The sequence below is a fragment of the Artemia franciscana genome, chromosome 2 (genome assembly GCF_032884065.1).
Source record: "Artemia franciscana chromosome 2, ASM3288406v1, whole genome shotgun sequence".
Lineage (NCBI taxonomy): Eukaryota > Metazoa > Arthropoda > Branchiopoda > Anostraca > Artemiidae > Artemia > Artemia franciscana.
The window spans coordinates 60,568,725-60,589,589 of record NC_088864.1 but is presented as its reverse complement, the minus strand read 5'-3'; the positions used below and the strand labels follow the sequence as shown (position 1 = coordinate 60,589,589).

General features: G+C 36.0%; 1 protein-coding gene and 1 long non-coding RNA gene across 6 annotated transcripts in view; one reads left to right on the top strand and one right to left on the bottom strand.

Moving 5' to 3' along the window:
- Window positions 1-12,970, bottom strand: part of LOC136043875 (uncharacterized) — a 19,064-nt gene extending 6,094 nt beyond the window's left edge. For 2 of the 5 annotated variants that reach the window (XM_065728849.1, XM_065728851.1), the window contains exon 1: window positions 12,846-12,957. Coding sequence is in view for 1 of the 5 variants with exons in the window: in XM_065728848.1 (XP_065584920.1) it covers window positions 12,875-12,905 (31 nt within the window). In the remaining 4 variants the exon portion in view is untranslated. Of the gene's footprint in view, window positions 1-12,845 lie in introns of all 5 variants that reach the window. The other 3 variants (XM_065728848.1, XM_065728850.1, XM_065728852.1) reach the window with 3 other exon arrangements.
- The window catches only part of LOC136043886 (uncharacterized), a 166,621-nt gene that overhangs the window by 143,297 nt on the left and 2,459 nt on the right, over window positions 1-20,865 (top strand). The window lies entirely within an intron of this gene.

The following is a 20,865-nucleotide window of genomic DNA, read 5'->3' as shown; positions in this document are numbered from 1 at the left end:
ACAACCCATTTCATATACGGAGTAATTTCTGTTCGTTTTAAGATTTAATGTCGCTCCTTACTTTCAGCTAAAAAAATTAGTTTTTTTTTTATTTAATTTCATTATTAGAACGTTTACGAAAAAAGAAATGTCGATACCAGAGATTAGAGGTGTTTTTGTTCTGAGATTAAAAAAAAACAAGTTTTTTTTAACTGCAAGCAAGGAGCGACATTAAAACTTAAGACGAACAGAAATTATTCCGTATATGAAAGGGGTTGTCCCCTACTCAACGTCCCGCTCTTTACGCTAAAGTTTGACTCTTTCTCACAACTCTACTTTTTAAAACAATAAAGAACTTTAGCGTAGAGAGTGAGGCGTTGAGGAGCGGACAACCCCTTTCATATACGGAATAATTTCTGTTCGTTTTAAGTTTTAACGTCACTCCTTACTTGCAGTTAAAAAAAACTCGGTTTATTTATTTAATTTCTGAACGTTTTTAAATTAATGCATGTTTTGATTTTGGCTGACCGCACATGAATACTTAAAACGAAATTTGCACATTAATTTTTTTTTTTTGTCTAAATGGCTTTCTCATATTTTTGTTCCGACGATTTTGATAAAAAAAAAAGGAGTGGGAGGATGCCTAGTTGCCCTCCAATTTTTGGTAACTTATAAAAACAACTAGAACTTTTTAGTTGTTTTTTTTTACGAAAGTTTTTGTTATTAATAAATATACGTAAATTACAAATTAACTTACGTAACAAACTTCTATATCTGTATATTTTTATTACATATATGAGGGGGATTTGCTCCCTCGTCAATACCTCGCTCTTTACACTAAAGCTTAAATTTTGTCCGGTTCTTTAAGAATAGCCCCAGAATCATAAAGGCCGTAGAATAAATAGTTGAAATTACTAAAAGTACTTTAGCGGGAAAAGCGAGGTATTTAGGAGGAGATGAGCCCCTCATATGCGTAATAATTTCGGTTCGTTTTAAGTTTTAATGCTGCTCCTTGCTTTCAGTTGAAAAACTTTTCATTATTATTTTTTCAGTGTTTTTTGTTTTTTTTCATAATGCTAGAAAATCCTGCGCCCCCTTCATGGAATTTGTTTCCCCCATTGTGAATTCCTCCAAGTAAAGATCCTTCAACATAGCTCCATCCCCTCAACCCCCCCCCCCTGAACAAAAAAACCTGAAAACGTCTATACGCTCCCCAATAACCATTACTGTATGTAAACACTGGTCAAAGTTAGTAACTTGCCACCCCTCCCCCGGGAAATATGGGCGAGTAAGTCGTCCCCAAAGACATCTTATTATGTTTTTCGACTATGCTGAAGAAAATGGCTATCTCAAAATTTTGATCCGTTGATTTTGGGAAAAAATGAGCGTGGGAGGGGGCCTAGGTGTCCTCCAATTTTTTGGTCACTTAAAAAGGGCACTAGAACTTTTCATTTCCATTATAACAAGCCCTCTCGCAACATCCTAGGACCACTGGGTCGATACGATCACCCCTGGAAAAAAAGAAAAAAAAGCAAACGAATAAATACGCACCCGTGATCAGTCTTCTGGCAAAAAATACGAAGTTCCACATTTTTGAAGATAGGAGCTTGAAATTTCTACAGCGGGATTCGCTGATACGCTGGATGCGATGGTGTGATTTTCGTTAAGATTCTAATACTTTTAGGATATGTTCCTCCTGTTTTCCAAAATAAGGCCAATTATCTTTTGATGGGTAAGACTAAATTTAATGAAACTTATATATTTGAAATCAGCATGAAAATCCAATTCTTTTGATGTATTTATTAGTATCAAAATTCTGTTTTTTAGACTTTCATTTACTATTGAGCCGGGTCGCTCCTTACTACAGTTCGTTACCAGGAACTGTTTGAAAATACATTAAATTTACTCCTCTCGTACACTACATATTATCAGTGTTGTGTTGTTAAAGTTTGGATTTGTACCTAAAAAGCTCTAGAAACGAACTTTCCAGAGAAATCCGTAACAGACACCAAAAATTGATGCGCATGTTGCACCGCATCTCCCTTCACACAGTACTGCCTTCAAAATATACAACCTCTTCCTTTGCCCTTCTTTTCTCTCTTTGCTCCTTTTTTATCATTGTTATTATTAATTTATTTCCTCCAAAATTGAAGAGCAACTAAAGAGAAAAGGATGTCGCCAATGCAATATATAATACCCAAATCAGGTTTTCTTTTCCGTCATACAAATTGTCAGATTGTCTCTGCGAACAGAACACATAATCTAAAGCGTGAGCTTCACCTACCGGAATTTCTAGATTCTGGGTTTTCTGGATAGTGAAGCCGGTCCAAAAAAAGAGCCCTCAGAGGATTTTTTCACTCACACTTTCCAGCACTTTTCAAAGTCCTACGATTATTTTGTTTTCATGTTTAATCCAAGTCAATTTTTTATTTCTTATTCTGTTTCTTCCACCACTAAAATATTTTTCTGTGCAATAGCTCCCAGAATCCAGAAATCTGGAAGGTCAAATTTCCCTTTTTTCTGGATTGGTCCAGGGTGCTTTGGTCTGGCTTTACGTTAACAGCGGGAGTCCTAATTCAGGATATCGAAAAAAAACCGAATTTTGTAGCAAGTGTACTGAACTTGCACCAGTTTGGTAAAACTGAATCGAATGAACATCTTTACAAAAAATGGTAAAGATGCATAGGTCGGTGGAAAACCTTCTCAATTTGGTACAACCGTACCACCCATCGCAACACTGCAGATTATGCATTGTGGCGTGCGAGACATTGTCACTTGCAATAACATTTTAGACAAATTTCGGGATATAGATATTGGAATCAGGATACTAACTCGGTTTTATCCTTTGGTATAACTCGTATATCATTTTTGTATCTAATTCTTCAATGCTCAATTAATCTCAATTGTTTCAATGCAGATTAACCATTGCTAGCATAATCTACAGTTCCTCTTTTTCACCAACCAGTTTAAGTTTGCTGCAAGATTAACTGATTTACGATTGAAAAACTTCTGTACATGAAAATACGCTCTTAAATGTCTGCTTTTTAGTGTTTTACATAGAAACCGACACTTACCCTCCCCCCACGCGGCTTGTTGGTCTCCATTCACTTTCGACTTATAAGAAAAGTACTAAGAGTCTCAATTTCTGATCTATCGAGCACTCTCCAACGTTTCTGCAACCATAAAGTGGAGGTGTGGATGAGAAAAGGCCAGGGAGATAAGTCAAAGGGTGCCTTTTAATGTAACACACCCCAGCTCTCATTGAGCTTTCAGATAATTACAGAATTAGTTCTAAAGGAGAGACGAGAGGAGAGTGGAGGTAGAAATTCATTAATAATCCCCAGCGAGTTCTGTTTTTTTTTTTAAGTCGAAAGTGATTAAATATCAACACGACGCAAGGGGCGTTTTCCAGGGGGGGGGGTTAAACGCCTAGAAACGTTTTAAAAATTAATTGACACAATCACCTAATCATTTTTAGCTATTAATTTTTAAAAATTTCTACAAAATAAGTTTTCAAAAAGTCAAGAGCTTCAATAAGCGAAAAATGAGCAGAAATCAAGTCAAATAATCCTCCATGTGTAAAACTACCACAAATTACAATCAATCAATGAATGAAACTCAAAACGAACAGAAATCATAGGCATCACAATAGTGCTAGCTAAGTAAAGAGTGATGTGGCCATGACGGGTTTTCTTTCTTTTTTTTTAGACCAGGGTACTTCGTATCAAAGGATTTATCGTAGAAACTTCGAGAAGGGCTCATTCGATGGGAAATTCAAAGGGCTAATGCCTTTTCCCATAGTCAAAAGTGACTGGAGGGCAACTAACCCCCCTCCCACGTCCACCACTTCCTTAAGCACATTCAATTAAAATTTTGGGATAGCCATTACGTTCAGCGTAGTTAAAAGGTCCAGAAATTACGTCTTTCGGGATGACTACCCCTCCCCACGGCCCTCGGGGCAAGTGTTGTAAGTTAGGCCCTGGGAGCATATAAGATTTTTATAGAAAGGGTGGTCGTATAAACTCCAGAGAGGGCTCATTGGATTGGTAATCCCTTTGCAAAATTCAAAGTGATTGGAGGGTGGATATCCCCCCCAACACACCAAGTATTTTCACGAAATACACTGACAGGAATTTTGAGATGGTCATTTGTTGTCGTAGAAACTTTGAAAAAGGATCATTTGATTGGAAACTGAAAGGGCTAGTGCCCTCAAAATTTTGAGATAGTCATTTTGTTCAGCGAAGTTGAAAGATCAGGAAATTATTTATTTATGGGTGACACCCTCCCTTTCACAACCCTAAGCGTAAGGGTTGTAAGTTATATCCCGATGGCATATAGGGTTTTTATGGAAAACGTGATCGTATGTGCTCCAGAGAGGGACTCATTGGATTGGGAATAATATGTTCCAGTGCCCTTTTTAATAGTAAAATTGATCAAGGGACTGTCAACCCCCCTACATAGTATTTTCCAAAAATGCATCCAACAGAAATTTTGAGATAGCTATTTGTCCAAAAATAGTCCAAAGACGATATAACAAGGTCTTTTAATTTGACAGAATTCACCAGAGTCTGGGGGTAAGGGCTGTAGGTTATACCCCAGGGGCATATAAGGTTTTTAGGGAAGGGGTGGTCGTGTGAACTTTAGAAGAGGTTCATTTGATTGGAAATGTATAGTTCTAGTTCCCTTTTGTGAGTCAAACATGATTGAGAGCAAATAGCCCCCCCCCCCATCTATCCATGACATCCTCTTTTTCCGAAACGCGTTCTATTGAAATTGTGTAATAGCCATTTTGTTACCAATAGTCAAAAATCATATAACAATGTCTTTAGGGTTGAGCCCATGGGCAAAGGTTTGTAAGCTATGCCCCAGGGCTTATAAGGTTTTTTATGGAACGGGTGGTCGTATAGACTTTGGATCAGATAGATCTCGTTTGATGAGAAGTCGAAATTTTTCACCGACCTTTCACCAACAGATTTTCAGCAGATTTCTAGAATAGCTCAGAATATTTTCCGCTACGACTTTCGTATGGCTAAGACTCGTTTATCAGAAAAGTTTGGAAAATTAGATTACGAAAAATCTCTGAATTCTAGTTATTCTCTACCTAGATTCTATCCTGGTTCGGCAATTGAGAACCTATCTTCTAAAGTTCTTACACTGGAAAAAGCTTGTATTTTGTCTAAGGGACCTAAATTTTGCCTACCTTAAACACAAGGGAGTTTCTTAGAGAAAATTGCCAATGTGGGGGTGGGTATATTTGGTTCAGGCGGTGCTGTGGAAAATCCAGATTTACTTCAAGGAGAGGTGCTTAAGAATATTCTCGATTTCACTCCGCATTTCTCAAGGTAAAAAAAAATCAGGAAACCTAAATTCTCAAGAATTTAAGAAAAGACCCACACATCATTAACACCAGGACCGATAAAGGATATAAAATTGTTATCCTTGATTAAACTTCATATAATCAAAAAATTACAGATATTTTATCCAGCACTCTTACTTACAAGCCCTTAGATTCAAACCCCACCGATAACTTCACCCGTATAGTACTAAAGGAACTAGGAATTTTGCAAACTGTAGTGCTTATTACTCCACAAATGTATAAAATATTTTATCTTAAAGGTTGCTCCACTCCTAAATTTTACAGTCTCCCAAAAATCCATAAAGATGGAGTTCCTCTACGCCCAAATGTGGCTCCTTATAGCTCAGCAACTGTCAGATTGAGAAAATGGTTGTCAAAACTTTTTCGCCCCCTTCTGCAAACGCGAACTTCATACACTAAAAATTCAGTTCACCTTGTCAAAAAATGAAAAGACCTTGATAAAAAAAAAGATACAATTGTGGCCAGTTTTGATGCTATTTCTATGCATACATATTGTGATATAAAAAATGCGAACTGACTCGTCAATGAAAATTAGAAGAAAATATTGACCAAATGGACTAAAAAACATTGGATATAGAAACTATTAGGCATCTCGTCCGTCTCTGCAATACTTCCTCCTCATATTTCCAATATAATAAGCAATTTTTCACCCAAATCATGGGTTTACCCATGGGTACGAGCCTTTCACCATTTTCTCACCATTCTCTGAAACACCAGGGTAGGTTTGTGGATGATGCTATTTTTGTTTGTCACGGATCACGGTCACTGGATCGCGGAGAGGAGTAACTTAACTCCTTCTTGACTCATCTAAACACTTTGGACTCTAAACCTTCAGTTCACTTTAGAACTATAAGATAACCATAAACGTCCTTTTCTAGATGTATTAATTGTCAATAAGTCTCCTAGCCTTGAATTTTCCATTTATAGAAAGCCTACAAATAACAATAGGTAATTACATTTTTTCTTCCAACCACTCCCCCTGCATAAAAAGAGGAGTAGTTATTTCTTTGGTTGACCGAGTTATAAGAACATGCTCAGAGTGCCGCACAGTCTCCGAATTGAACTATATTAAGGACATTTTATTCTGCAATAGGTACCCTATAAAATTACTTGAAACCATTATAGAGAAAATACAAAAAAAAACAAGGCAGAAAGGAATTCATCAACTCCACAAATCCTAACAGATATTCACTGTCCTACCCTACATTCCAAATTTGAGTGACAAACTTAAAAGAATCCTTAAAAAACCTAAACTTAATGTCACCTTTAAACATTCAAATACAATACAGAGCTTCTTCAACAGTGGCAAAGATAAAACCAGCCCCATTCTGGGTAGTGGTGTTTATAGAATTCCCTGTTCTTGTGGCCATTTTTATATTGGAAGAACTCAATAGCAATTAGAGGATAGGTTATTAGAACATAGATCCACAATAGACAAGGTCATGAGGCTACGCCAAAGGCCCGAGATTTTTGTTTCCGCCTTGGCTCAACATTTGTACAACAATCCACACCATTTCATCTTATTTGACAGCGCCTCCATTATTGCCCCTGTTAAGAGTCCCATGCAAGTTTTCAGGGACACAGTTGAGATAAAAAGGTAGCTCTCAATAGAGACACTGGAGAAACTTCTCTCCATTTATTACAAAATTATTAATTGTGATCGTTTTCACATACATCCACAAATTTATGTTGCACAATCAAATAAAATATCTGATAATAATCTACCTGGAAAGCGATTAGCTTTTAAGAGTGCTATAGGTAAGATATCATATTTTTGTTTTGTGTTTTGTTTTAAGGTTTGTTTCATTTTTTTATATATATTTTTATCAGTTTATTCTGCACTGAGGACAGTCAAGTGGAGGTCTTTACCAAAATATTTGCATAATTTTCAATTTTTTACTGGCTGCTTATTGTCCTTGTCCTTCTTTTCTTTGCGATTTTGTGTTTTGTCATGATTAGTCAGTGTGATCTCAGGAATTATTTGCTTCTAATTATACTACTACTGCAGTTACTATTATTACTACTTCTATTACTGCTACTGTGAATAAAGCTTAGGCTACTACAATTAATTCTACTGCTACTACCACTACTTCTACTATTAAAACTAAGGATATTAAGCTGAATTTTGGGCCATATAATAAAAACTGTATGGAACTAATTCGAAACACACTATGCCCACACAGGTTGTCAAGCAGATGCATCAAAAATGCTTCAAGGATGGTTGTTAATTTGTATTAAATTGTATTAAGCTGAAACTTTCAGTGTGTGTTGAAGAGGATGTTGAAGTACCCAAAGGTGCAATGGGCATACTGCTACTAATGCTGCTACAACTATTGTTACTATGCAAGCTAAAGGATATTAAGGTGAGGCTTTTAAGAAATACTTAAGCAGATATTGAACTAAATCAAAACAAACTATGAGCATGTGGACAAGTTTCCTTTTAAGAGTCAAAAGTGATGGAGGGCAACTAGCCCCCCTTTGTGAAATTTTCTGTTTCCAAAACACATCCCATAAAAATTGTGAGATAGCCATTTTGTCCACAATGGTTCAAAGAGCATATTACAATGTCTTCAGGGTAGAAACAATCCCCAGAGCCCAGTGGCAAGGATTGTAAGTTATGCCACAAGGCGAGTAAGCTTTTATGGAATGGATAGTTCCATAAAGTTTAGATCAGATAGAGCTTATTTGATTGGAAATTGGAAGTTCTAGTGCCCTTTTCAAGAGTAAAAAAAGAATAGAGAACAACCAGCCCCCTCTCTCCCAAAAGCATATAATTCTCCAAAACACAACCTATCAAAATTTTTAGAAAGCCATTTTGTTCAGCATTGTTGAAAGATCTAGTCATTATATCTTTGGGATGTCAACCTCACTAGAGTCCTCAGGGCAAACCATCCACTGTTTACATTTAGTTCATGTTATTGAGAATGTCTTTTGAACTTTACTTTCCAAAAAGATGAAGGGCAATCAGTTGAGCCTTTCAGAGAATGTTAAGCAGAGTGTTCAACTAAATCAAAATATGTTATGTGTATACAGACTGTCAAAATGGCATAACTCAGGAATAACTGATTATACTGACATGGAACTTTGAGGAAATAATAAGGCAATATTTACATGGAACCACTACTACTACAACTAACACCAATACCACTGCTACCACTACTACTACCACACTATTTCATTTACAATATTGAGGGGAAGTTTGAACTAAATCAAAAGACACTATTTACATGTACATTGTCAACACAGCATATATCAAGAACTGATTTGGGCTTTAAGTTGGAACTATTAAAGAATGCTTAAAGGGGGAAGATCATCTGACCAAATGGCAATATCTGCATGCTACTATTAATACTACTATCACTGCTACATCTAGTACTACTATTTCAACTACTACTTCTGTTGAAACTACTGGTAAGGCTAAGACCATTAAGATGAAAATTTCAAGGAGTATATGAACAAACACTATACTACTGCTGCTACTAGGACTACTGCTATTGCAACTATAATCAGTCCTAGCAGTTCCAATACTAATACTAAGACTACTATCACAGCTATACCTAATGGTATTACCACTCCTAGCAATATCAATACTACTACTGTGACTACTATTACAACTATGCCTAATAATAACAATAATAATTTATTTATGCCCTCTTTACATACAAAAGATGTACACAGAGGAGTATGGAAAGAAAACTGAAAAATATAAAGATAAAAATAAATATGATTTTATAAAGTACATTTAAATAAAATAAAAACAACAATAACCTGATTGATGGAAACTAGCAAGGCTACATATTATCAAGTTAACAATACATCATTTTGATATTTTATTTAATTTATTATATAGACACTAGTTTAGTGGTTCATCTCCTTACAAGAAAACTACAGTAAATTTTGAAAACTAATCTACTTGATAAAGTCCTAGAATAAACATCATCCCTAAAATGCTTTCACTTTACTTGCCCTTCTCCACTGTAACAGTTAAGTTTATAGTCTAAATTATGTATTTTCCATGAACTTTTTATGTGACTCTTTTCTCCCTAACAGTTTAGTAGCATTCAAGCAACATTGGTGGCCTTAAGAAACAGACAAATTTGTGGAAAATGTGGAAAAACAGAAAATTGTAGATAATTCCAGAAGTAAATGTTAAGAATAGTGGCTCTTCAGAAGGAAAAATATAAGAACCAAAAGAGGGACATTCTTAGATTGGTAGTTTTATGCTCATTTTTATATTTTGTTTGCATCTCAGATGATTCCTCTCCAGCCCCCCACCAATGGGCTCATATAGCCCAAGGTTACAAGATAAAAGTAACCAAGAAAATAAAGAAAAAGAAAATAAAAGAACTCTTACTTGATAATTTGTACCAAACATGAATAAACAATTTTTACTTGTCTTAATCTCATTTTTTTCTGTATGATCAACTTTTTTTAAATAAGTCCCTTAAAGAATTATGAAATCAGAATAAATATGGCATCTTTTTGTAATGATTTTTAAGACACATTATCAGATTTTCAACAGACCATTAAAACAGTTTGACCAACAATAATCCCTGACAAAAAGTAAGGATACTTTCTTTAATACAAACACAGAAATTAACAATGTATATTCTTGTCATCTGTGGATATTAAGTTAGAACCAAAGTGACATGTGACAAAATGCAAAGGAAATACACAACTTGGGCTATATATTTGCACATTAGAAGGGTAGAGGAGTAAAGTGAAACTCTATGTCAACACAAGTTAACAGGATGAAAAGCAAAAAAAAAATTCAAAGGCCATATCTGATGAAAAAACAACAAATATTACCATGGCTTTTCTAATGCAATGATTCTGGAAGGGATTTTATTATGAACAATGGGCAAAAAAATCAAGAAAATATGATTCATCAACAATTCTTGCATACCTAAACTAAGAACTTGGTTATTTTGAATTTTATGTTTTTTATGCAGCCTATAGCTATATGAGCCCATTAAGAGGGGTTATGGAAGAATTGTTGGTAACATAAAGAAAGTCATGAAAATAAATACAAATTAACAGCCTAAAATTTCACTCTTTTTATTCTAGCATTTCTCTTTGAAAAGCCATTATTCTTACCTTTAATAATTTTGGCAATATATATTGACCATTAAGGGTAGATGTGGGAGGAGTAAAACAGAGGGTATAAGCAAGAAATGGGGATGTTGAGAAGAAAACAAAATAGGAAAACAATCTTAACTTCATTAATATACATAATAACTGTAGTTAATATATTCTGACTGTACAAATTAACAGCCTAAAATTTCACTCTTTTTATTCTAGCATTTCTCTTTAAAAAGCCATTATTCTTACCTTTACCAATTTTGGCAATATATATTGACCATTAAGGGTAGATGTGGGAGGAGTAAAACAAAGGGTATAAGCAAGAAATGGGGATGTTGAGAAGAAAACAAAATAGGAAAACAATCTTAACTTCATTAATATACATAATAACTGTAGTTAATATATTTTGACTGTAATTTTATTGTTCTTTACACCCTCTTCCCTAATCAAACAGTTTGTGGTAACAAACTGTAGTAAGGAGCAACCCGGCTCAATAGTAACCAAAACTCTAAAAAATGGAATTTTGATACCAATACCTACATCTAAAGAAACGCATTTTAATGCTGATTTTAAGTATATAAGTTTCATCAAGTTTAGTCTTACCCATCAAAAGCTACAAGCCTGAGAAAATTTGCATTATTTTAGAAAATAGGGGGAAATGCCCCCTAAGAGTCATAGAATCTTAACGAAAATCACACCATCAGATTCAGCGTATCAGAGAACCCTACTGTAGAAGTTTCAAGCTCCAATCTACAAAAATGTGGAATTTTGTATTTTTTGCCAGAAGGCAGATCACAGATGTGTGTTTATTTGTTTTTTTTTCCCCAGGGGTGATTGTATCAACCCAGTTGTCCTAGAATGTTGCAAGAGGACTCGTTCTAACGGAAATAAAAAGTTCTAGTGCCCTTTTTAAGTGACCAAAAAATTGGAGGGCACCTAAGCCCCCTCCCAAGCTAATTATTTTACCAAAGTCAATGGATCAAAATTCTGAGATAGCCATTTTATTCAGCGTAGTCAAAAAACCTTATAATTATGTCTTTGGGGATGACTTACTCCCCCACATTCCCCATGGGAGGGGCAACAAGTTACAAACTTTGACCAATGCTTATATATAGTAATGGTTATTGGGAAGTGTACAGGCGTTTTCAGGAGGATTTTTTTGGTTGGGGGAGGGGTTGAGAAGAGGGGGATATGCTGGGGGAACTTTCCATCAATAATTTGTCATGGGGGAAGAAAATCTCCATGAAGGGAGTGCAGGATTTACTAGCATTTAAAAAAAAAAAAAAACAATGAAAAAATAAATATGAAAAAGTTCTTTCAGCTGGAAGTAAGGAACAGCATTAAAACTTAAAACAAACAGAAATTATTACCCATTTGAGGGGCTCACCTCCTCCTAATACCTTGCTCTTTATGCTAAAGTATTTTTAGTAATTTCAACTATTTATTCTATAGCTTTTGTGATTCTGGGGTCATTCTTAATGAATTGGGACAAAATTTAAGCTTTAGTATGAAGAGCGAGGATCTGACAAGGGGGCAAGCCCCCTCATATATGTAATAAAAATCGGAGGGCAACTAGGCTTCCTCCCCTGCTCTTTTTTTCTCAAAATCATTTGATCAAAATTATGAGAAAGCCATTTAGCCAAAAAAAAAATACAAATTTCGTTTTAATTATTCCTCTGTGGAGAGCCAAAATCAAAACATGCATTGATTCAAAAACTTTCATAAATTAAATTAAAAAAACAAGTTTTTTTAACTGAAAGTAAGGAGCAACATTAAAACTTAAAATGAACAGAAATTACTTTGTATAAGAAAGAGGCTGCTTTCTCATCAACTCCCCGCTCTTTACGCTAATGTTTTTTACTGTTTTAAAAAGAAGAATTGAGACAGTCAAACTTTAGCGTAAAGAGCGGGGCATTGATGAGGAAGCAGCCTCTTTCATATACGAAGTAATTTCTGTTCGTTTTAAGTTTTAATGTTGCTCCTTACTTTCAGTTAAAAAAAACTTGTTTTTTTTTTTAATCCTTATATACCCTGTAGTCTTAGCCAAAATTATGTTTCCCATGTGGTATTTTGTATCTTGATTTTGTCACAGTTGATTCACATTACAGGTTGAAACAACAGTGGTGCAGAGCCAACTGTATCCAAAATATGTTGGCTAATTTGGGCTATATATTTGAATATTGAGGGTAAAGTCAGGGTGGGATTTACAGCAACAATGATCCTAGGCCCATGTGTTTTTGCTTCTCCTTTTTTGCAATATTACTGGGGAAATCCCCAAAGACTTTGTAAATGTTCCTTGTATCCTATTTGGCTGTAGGCTAAGTCAAAACCTACTAATGACAAACTATTCTTTGCCAGTTGGTTCTAGACTGGCATTTTAACTGAGACCTATGTTTTGGGTTTTTACCTCCGGCTGTGAACACCCTACTACATTACCACAACGCTGTGCTTTCCTCTCCCCTCCCATGAAAAAAGAAAGAACACCAGAGTAAAGCAATAGTTCTTCTTCTTCTTACGAGAAGGCCAATAGGGTTAGTTCACATTACTATTATTCTATTATGCTCAGTGTTTCCATTTTATACTTTTTTTTAAGTCCATAAAAGGCTAGTGGCAACCCCCTAGAAATTTCCATTTCAATACAAAACTCCCTTCTAGGTTTTCCCTTTTCTAACTTCTTTCCAAATAACTAGGAAATCTATGTTATGCTGACTTTTAATGGTATTTGTTCCAGACGACTTATTTTACAACTTTGTCAAATGTCCTAGAAATGATGAGGGATGCGAGAGGGGTCGTAATGCTGCACAGGGGCAGCATTCTTTTCTGAAGGTGCAGATAGTCCTACAAAATATAAAGTTAACATAGATATTTATTTGGCCATGGAGACTTTCCTACAGTAAATCAGCATTTTCAAGCATTTTGTGTTGCAAAACAACGATTCTTGCCAAAATAATACAAAAAACCTACTATATGAAAATTCTGAGATAGCCAATTGATTTAGAAATACTGAAAAAACTATATGCCTATTGAGCCTCCTGTTTCAGAGATGGTAATGCCGTACGGTGGCGGAATGGTTTCTAAAGGTGCAGGTAATCCTGCACAATAACACTTAACATAGACACTTATTTTAGTCAAAAACTGTTTTACCCAGCAGAGCGGTGTTTCCAGATGATTTCTTAGTAAAAAACAACAATTCTAGCCAAAAAAGGCCAAAAACCTATTAGTGTGGAAATTGTGGGATATTCAATCGATTTGGAATAACCAAAAAACTATACGGGTATTGAGCTTCTTGTTTCAGAGGCAGTAATGTCGTGCAGTTGCACACCAGTTTCTAAAGGTGCGAGTAGTCCTATAAAATAACGGTTAACATGAACATTTATTTTAACCTAATAGACTGTACCACAACAAAGCAATGTATTCATTAATTTTGAGGTGCGAAACAACAATTCTAGCCAAAAGAAGTCCAAAAAGCTATTGTGTGAAAATTCTGATATAGTTCATTGATTTATAATTACCCCAAAAAAACCATACGTGCATTGATCCTCCTGTTTCAGAGGCAGTAATGTCGTACGGCAGCTTATTGGTTTCTAAAGGTGCAGGTAGCTCTACAAAATAATGGTTAACATAGACAATTCTTTTAGCCAAAAAATCTGTCCCGCAGCAAACCGATGTATTCAGTCATTTCATGGTGCAGAACAATATTCTAGCCAAAAGAAGACCAAAAAGCTATTGTGTGAAAATTCTGAGATATTTAATTGATTAAGAATAATAGAAAAACCTATATACATATTGAGCCTCCTGTTTCAAAGGCACAAATGCCGTACGGTGTTTCATTTGTTTCTAAAGGTGCGGGTAGTCTTACAAAATAAAGGGCAACATAGAAATTTATTTTAACGCTTCATATGAGTAGATGATTCGGCTGAAGCTTGAAAAAACAATGTACAGCGGTATATAATACAAATTTAGCTATTATGGAGAAGGGTCGGTGGTTCTTTGATTAGGTTATGAGAATGAGTTTCCCTTAAGCGTCAATAGGTCCATTTCTAATTCTTCGTGGGTCTTCAGATGAACGCAGCCGAACTTTAAAGCGTCACCATGTACAACACTATTTATGGGTATTTTGAGTAATTTCTTGATTTTTTGGATTAAACTTATAATTTTACATGCGTTATAGGTCCTTGCGGGCTTCCAATTGGTTCATGTTGCAGTATCGAGCGATTTGCAAGACAATATAGTAAGGATTATTTTTGATTACCAGCTGTCTGATCATCATCCAGTAGCCTGATCAATCACTTTGCTATCTTTTGAGAATCATAGTACATCTATTGGTCTTTCAGCACCTCCACACCGTTTTGACTAGTCAAAAATTGATCAAGCGCGTTTTACCGTGTCGGTAGATGCAATTCCAGATAAAATAAGCATCCGTTTCTATCACTTTTTCTGGTTGCCTCAAAAAGAATCGAATCTTTCTAGATATGTGTTGGTGGTAAAATTTGCCATCCCTCTATGGAATTGGTTGCTAGGGTCCCACTGGAATTGCTTGCTAGGGTCCCATTGAAATTGGTTTTTAGGCCCCTGGTGGAGCTGGATGTTAAGAGACTGCTGGAATTGCTCGCTATGGAGTCGATCGGTCACATATTGTTACGGTGGCGTGAGTACGCATAGCCTTAGCTCAGACAAACGTAGCATTTCCATTAAGACCTCTCCAGAAATACTCTTAATTTAGCTTGAAATTATCTCTAATGACACCACCCATCTCTCTGGGATTGGCTGCTAGCCCCCTCCTCCCCTCCCCTGTTGGAATAGCAGGTCAGCCACTGAGTGTCACAGGATGGGAATTGAGAGAAGATAATACCAAGAAGAAATGAACAAAATGTAAAAGTAAGTCACATGTCTTATGCTCCCATTTTCTTATATTTTGAGCAAACTTAAATCACTCTCTAGGAAAAACTTTAAATATTCTCTAAGAAGGAGTATTTTCCTATCTTTTGAGTAAGTTTGTATTATTTTCAAAAAAAATTCTCGGGAAATTCTCTAAGAAGGACCCTCCAAAATGCTAGGAGCATATCGCTAAGAAGTGAAGGATCGCTTTTTCTGGTTTAATAACGCCCTTATAAAGCATTACTTTGCAAACAGATGCACTTCAAGTATAACCAAACTCTGGTAATCGACTTTCCCCTCAGCATCTATTTATTGGAGTCATAGGGAACACGCAATCAATAGCTTAATCATTCTAGTAAGCGAGATACGGGAATTCTCCATGTGAAGAATTGGATTTTCCATAGTATCTATTTCCTGAATCATATTATTAGAAATACCTGGCTGGTCCAGCCGTCTAGGGTGCAATACCATTGGATAGAAATGACCCTTTCTTAGTGGGGGCAAACTATAATTAGAATATAAAGGTTCTTTGAAAAACAACCTTGAAAGAAAAAAAAATCCCGAAGAAAAAAGCTCTTAAGGTATTATGTAACATCGAAATGGGTACCATCATTACGTGACACCCACGTGTGGGCTGTCATTACTTAACATCCCACGCGTGTGCTTTCGTTACGTAAACCCACGTGTGTCCCTTGTAATTACGTAACACCCACGTGTAAGTTTGCGTCACATCCCACGTGTGCATCGTCATTACATGACAACCCACGTGTGCGCTGCCACTACGTGACATCTCACGCGTGCACCACCATTACGTAACACCCATGTGTGTGCTTTCATTATTTAACAACCACGTGTGCGCCGTCATTTTGTAACACCCAAGTGAGTGCCCTCCTTAATTACAACTGCGGGGACTTCCCTGCTGGTCTTGAAGTCTAACATGTCCCGTGAGATTGTGTCATTCCCAATAAATCTACCAAGTCACGTATGATTGCGTGACTCTCAATTCCAATTACGTAACATGCACCTGCGTGTCTGAGAAAGCATTCCCTGTGGCGTAAAATGCATCTACTAGCTATTGTCAGAATGACGGGATAGGCCTCCCGTCGAATCCAGGGATAGCACTCCCGTAGAATAGATTGGGGTGTCACTACTCTCACTTACTCTTATCACCTTTCTTATCCTTTTGTTTAATTAGGATTTTTCCAAAATAGCTACGCAGTGCCCTTCTTCAAGAAATAACTGCAGCAGTAACTGCCTGGGGCAAAAATTATGTCGGAACATGAGGGGAAAAACAATAAAGACAATTTTTTTAGAATGATGCAAAGTCTTTCAATTTAGAAATGGAAGATGAAAAATGGCTGAACCACTAATCTTAAAATTAAAAAACAGTATTTAGTATTAACTAGCTAGAATTAAGTATAATATTAGCAGTATTAGTAGTGGCAGTAATCAATGCAAACTTGTCAAATAATTAGTATCGTGTATCACTAAACATTCAAGAAATTGTACCATAAAATTCAAATAGAAACAATGCATAAATGCAAATCTTTTTGACTGTAGAAAATAAGGTCTCAACAGGAAAATTTAGCTTTAGCTCAATTCCCCTACAACTTTGCGTAGAAAACACACGAATTGTTATCAGAACGTGCTTCGAAAATGTAGAATTTTATGGGACCCAAGAAAAAATAGACTTATCCTTGCATAAGCCAACCCAAATACTAAGGTGGTTGCGTGGCATTACAAGCAAAGGGTAGAAATGTAATTTTAATTTGCAAATAAAGCACTTGAGGAGAAGGATGGACAAAAAAGTCACATAATAAAGAAAAATGTGCACGCTCTAGAGGAATCTTTAAAGGAGGCGAAAGGTGTAGCCAGAACTGCTACCCTGCTGAGGATGGCAGCTACAGCAATGCTTATGATATTCGTTGCAGCGTGCACCGATGATCTGACAAATAGATCTACAGAAATGGGCCTATTAAAGTGCCCCCTTTCCTTACAGAAAATGCCTCTGGAGAAATGTCAAGGACGTCGAGAAAAAAGTCAGGTGTTTAAACTAAAACAGAAACAACAGATTTTTCAAGAAAGGTTTTAGGCGCAACTGATTTAGACGCTCAAAATGCGTAGGAAAATAGTTCAGGGTTGAATTTTAAGCCATGGCTATTTTTGAGCCATATAGATCTAGAGCAGATGGAGTGAATGAGGACTTTTATGCTTGTTTAGATAGAGTAAAATCATTAAGACCATTCATCCCCCATTAGGACAAACAGAAATTCAATGTATCCAAATGGAAAGTCAGTATTGGTAATGCTGATCCAACCCTTCTGTCACTCAAGGACAATTTTTATAGTTATTGAGCCTGAAAAACTTCCTAGCATCTAGTTTAATATTTAATCAGTCCAGCAAAGTTGCATCGACGAAATAGTAAAAAACAGAAAAGATATTCCAAGGCCCTAGGTCACTACCCATGCGTAATATGGCCACTGTTTCCACTAGCCTAGCATCAAAAATCATCAAAAGTACAGCTTCCCTCCAAAACAACAGGTATAATGTGAAAAGAAATATATAACTGAGGAAAGACAAAACTTAACAAGAAAGAAAAAGGGAGAGGAATGATTGTATCCTTAAGGAATTAAAATCTTCAAAATAAATACATTAAACAACAGACAGAATTAAACACAAACTGGAGAATTCAACCGCGGGTCAAGACGGCTCCGAGCTGATTCTAAATGACCCCAAATTCTTGCACCCATCCTCACAATTAGAGAACATAACATAAAAAATTACTGATTTGAAAAAAAATTGAACAGTCATATTACCGTGGTAAGAACAATTCAAAAATGACACAAAGGCTTGTCGTTTTGCTCCAATTAGGTAGTATTGGAAACCCCTCTCGTTAGAAGGAGAATTTAAAAACTAATGAAGTCACAAAACTCGCAAATTCTCAAGTGTCAGGCTATATAAAAAAAAATACAACGTTCTTTTCCCTTGTTAGAGTAGTTGGAACTAATCAGGCCATTACAAAATATTGGATCTGAAAATATAAAATAATTTTCATATAGAATGAATTTGTTTTTCTTTGGAAATTTGGGGAATAGAAGAGTAAGCTGTTGCAAGGTCATGGGATGTTGAGGAGCCTAGAATTAGCTCAATTACTTCTTGGCCTCTCAATGTTAAGTAAATAATTTCTTTAAAAATGTGCAAAAAAATATTTTTGAAGGAATTAAAAACTAACAGTAATAAAAAATGGAGCAAGGGCTTACATTAATCACGTATATGTGTCCCAAATAGCAGTGATCGCACTGTTATAATTCTGTTAAAAATAAAAAATAACTTGTAGAAATACTAAGTAAATTTGGTGAAGCTTCAGCAAATAATATCATGCGAAAAATTAATAGAACAACGCTCTAAGAAATAGCTGGAAAATAGGGTGTTTTCAGAACGCTAAATATATGTTAATGGTGAGATTACAAGCTACTGTGTAAAAAAAACATATTCATATACCAAATCGATATTTATCTTATGATGAATAGTTGAAAAATTACGCCGGCTATCTAAACAAAATGCTAGTTTAAGTAACAGTAAAAAAAAAAAAGAAATATACAAACGCGTATAAAAGAAAAGTGATTGGTCTATACGTATCATCCGGAGCGTAATAGTGCCGCCTAAATAAAGCGATGTGGGTCCAATGTATTATGCATTTTTTTTTTACCAGGGCATTTCACACAGAAGGAGCTGTCATTGAAATTTCAAATAGGGCTCATCCGATTAGAAATTACACGTTCTAGTGTCCTTTCTAATAGTCGAAAGTGATCGGAGAGTAACCAACCCCTTCACTCCAAACATATCCAATCAAAATTTTTACATAGCTATTTTGTTCAGCTTAGTAGAAAGGTTCGGAAATTATGACCCCCCCCCAAAGCCTTCAGGGAAAGGGATGGAAGTTATGCTTTGGGTGCATTTAAGTGCTTATAGAAAGAGAGATCGTATAAACTTCGGAGGAGACTTACTGGATTGGTAATCAGAAGTTCTAATGCCCTTTTTAAGAATCAAAGTGATTGGAGGGCAGATATCCTCCACAGCCCTGCGTACACACATAGGTCATATTTTCCCAAAAATGTATCTAATAGGAATTTTGAGGTGACCATTTGTTTTCGTAAAAACTTCATTTTACGAATCAATCATTAGATTGAAATTGAAAGGGATAGTCCCCTCTATAATAATTGAAAGTGTGAGGAGGGCAACCAGCCGCCCACCGGGCCAATCATCTCTCCTAACGCATCACAATTTTTAGATGGTCATATTGTCAACGTAGTTGAAAGGTTGGGAAATTATGTCTTTGAGGATGACAACCCCTACAAAGCCCTCAGGGCTAGGGTAATAAGTCATCCCTCTAGGTCAAGTATGGTTTTTATGGGAAGGGCAGCTGTTTTGGCTCATCGGATTGGAAATCAGAAGCTCTAGTGTCTTTTAAAAAGGTCAAAGGGGTCGGAGAGCAGCCATCCCCCCCTTCCCAGTCGTGTTTTCTCCTAGTTCATCTGATGTAGCCAGAATCTTCTGGTAGAAATTTTGAGACAGCCATTTGTTAAAAAATGGTCCCAAGATGATATAACAGAGCCTCTGGGTTGACACAACCCTCAGAGTCAAAGGTTATGGGGTGGTAAGTTATGCCCCGGGGGTGTATGCGGTTCATATGGAAAGACTGGTCGTTTAAACTTTAAATGAGGATCAGCGGATTGGAAATGTGTAAATCTATTTGTCTTTTAAGAGTCAAACATTTTGGAAGAAAACTAGCCCCCTTCCCTGACATCCTCTTTTCCACAATAATATTCGATCGAAATTGTGAGATACCCATTTCGTATGAATAGTCCAAAGAACAAACAAAAATGTTTTCAAGGTGGACACGACGCCCCAGAGCCCAGACTCAAGGGTTGTAAATTATGCCCCAGGGCATATAAGTTTTCTATGGAACGGGTGATTGTGTAAACTTTGGACTGGATGGGGTTAATTTAATTAGAAATTTTAAGTTTCAGTACTCGTTTTAAGAGTTGAGAATTAATGGAGGGCAATTACCCCCCCCCCCTCCCTAGCCTATAATTCCTCAAACACATCAGATTAAAATTTTAAAAGAGCTATTTTGTCCAGCAATATTGTAAGGTCCAGTAATTGGAAATGAACGGTCAGGAAATGATAAGGAAGATGATTAAAAAGGCAATATTTGAATGCTACCAATACTACTACAAATACTACTCCACTTATTATATTGAGGGGAAATTTTTAATTTAATCAAAAGACGCTATGTGCATGCACATTATAAAAAGAACGTATTTTGAGGATTTGTATGGATGTCGAAGTGGAACTTTAAGAGAATGCTAAATTAGAATTGTCATCTGACCAAAAGTCAGTGTGTGTAAACTCCTGCTAATACTACTAACACTTCTAAATTACTACTCCTACTACTATTACTACTACTACTACTACTTCAACTACTACTTCTATTACAGCTACTTGAAAGGTCAAACCACTTTTGCGAAATGGTTTAATTTTCTGCA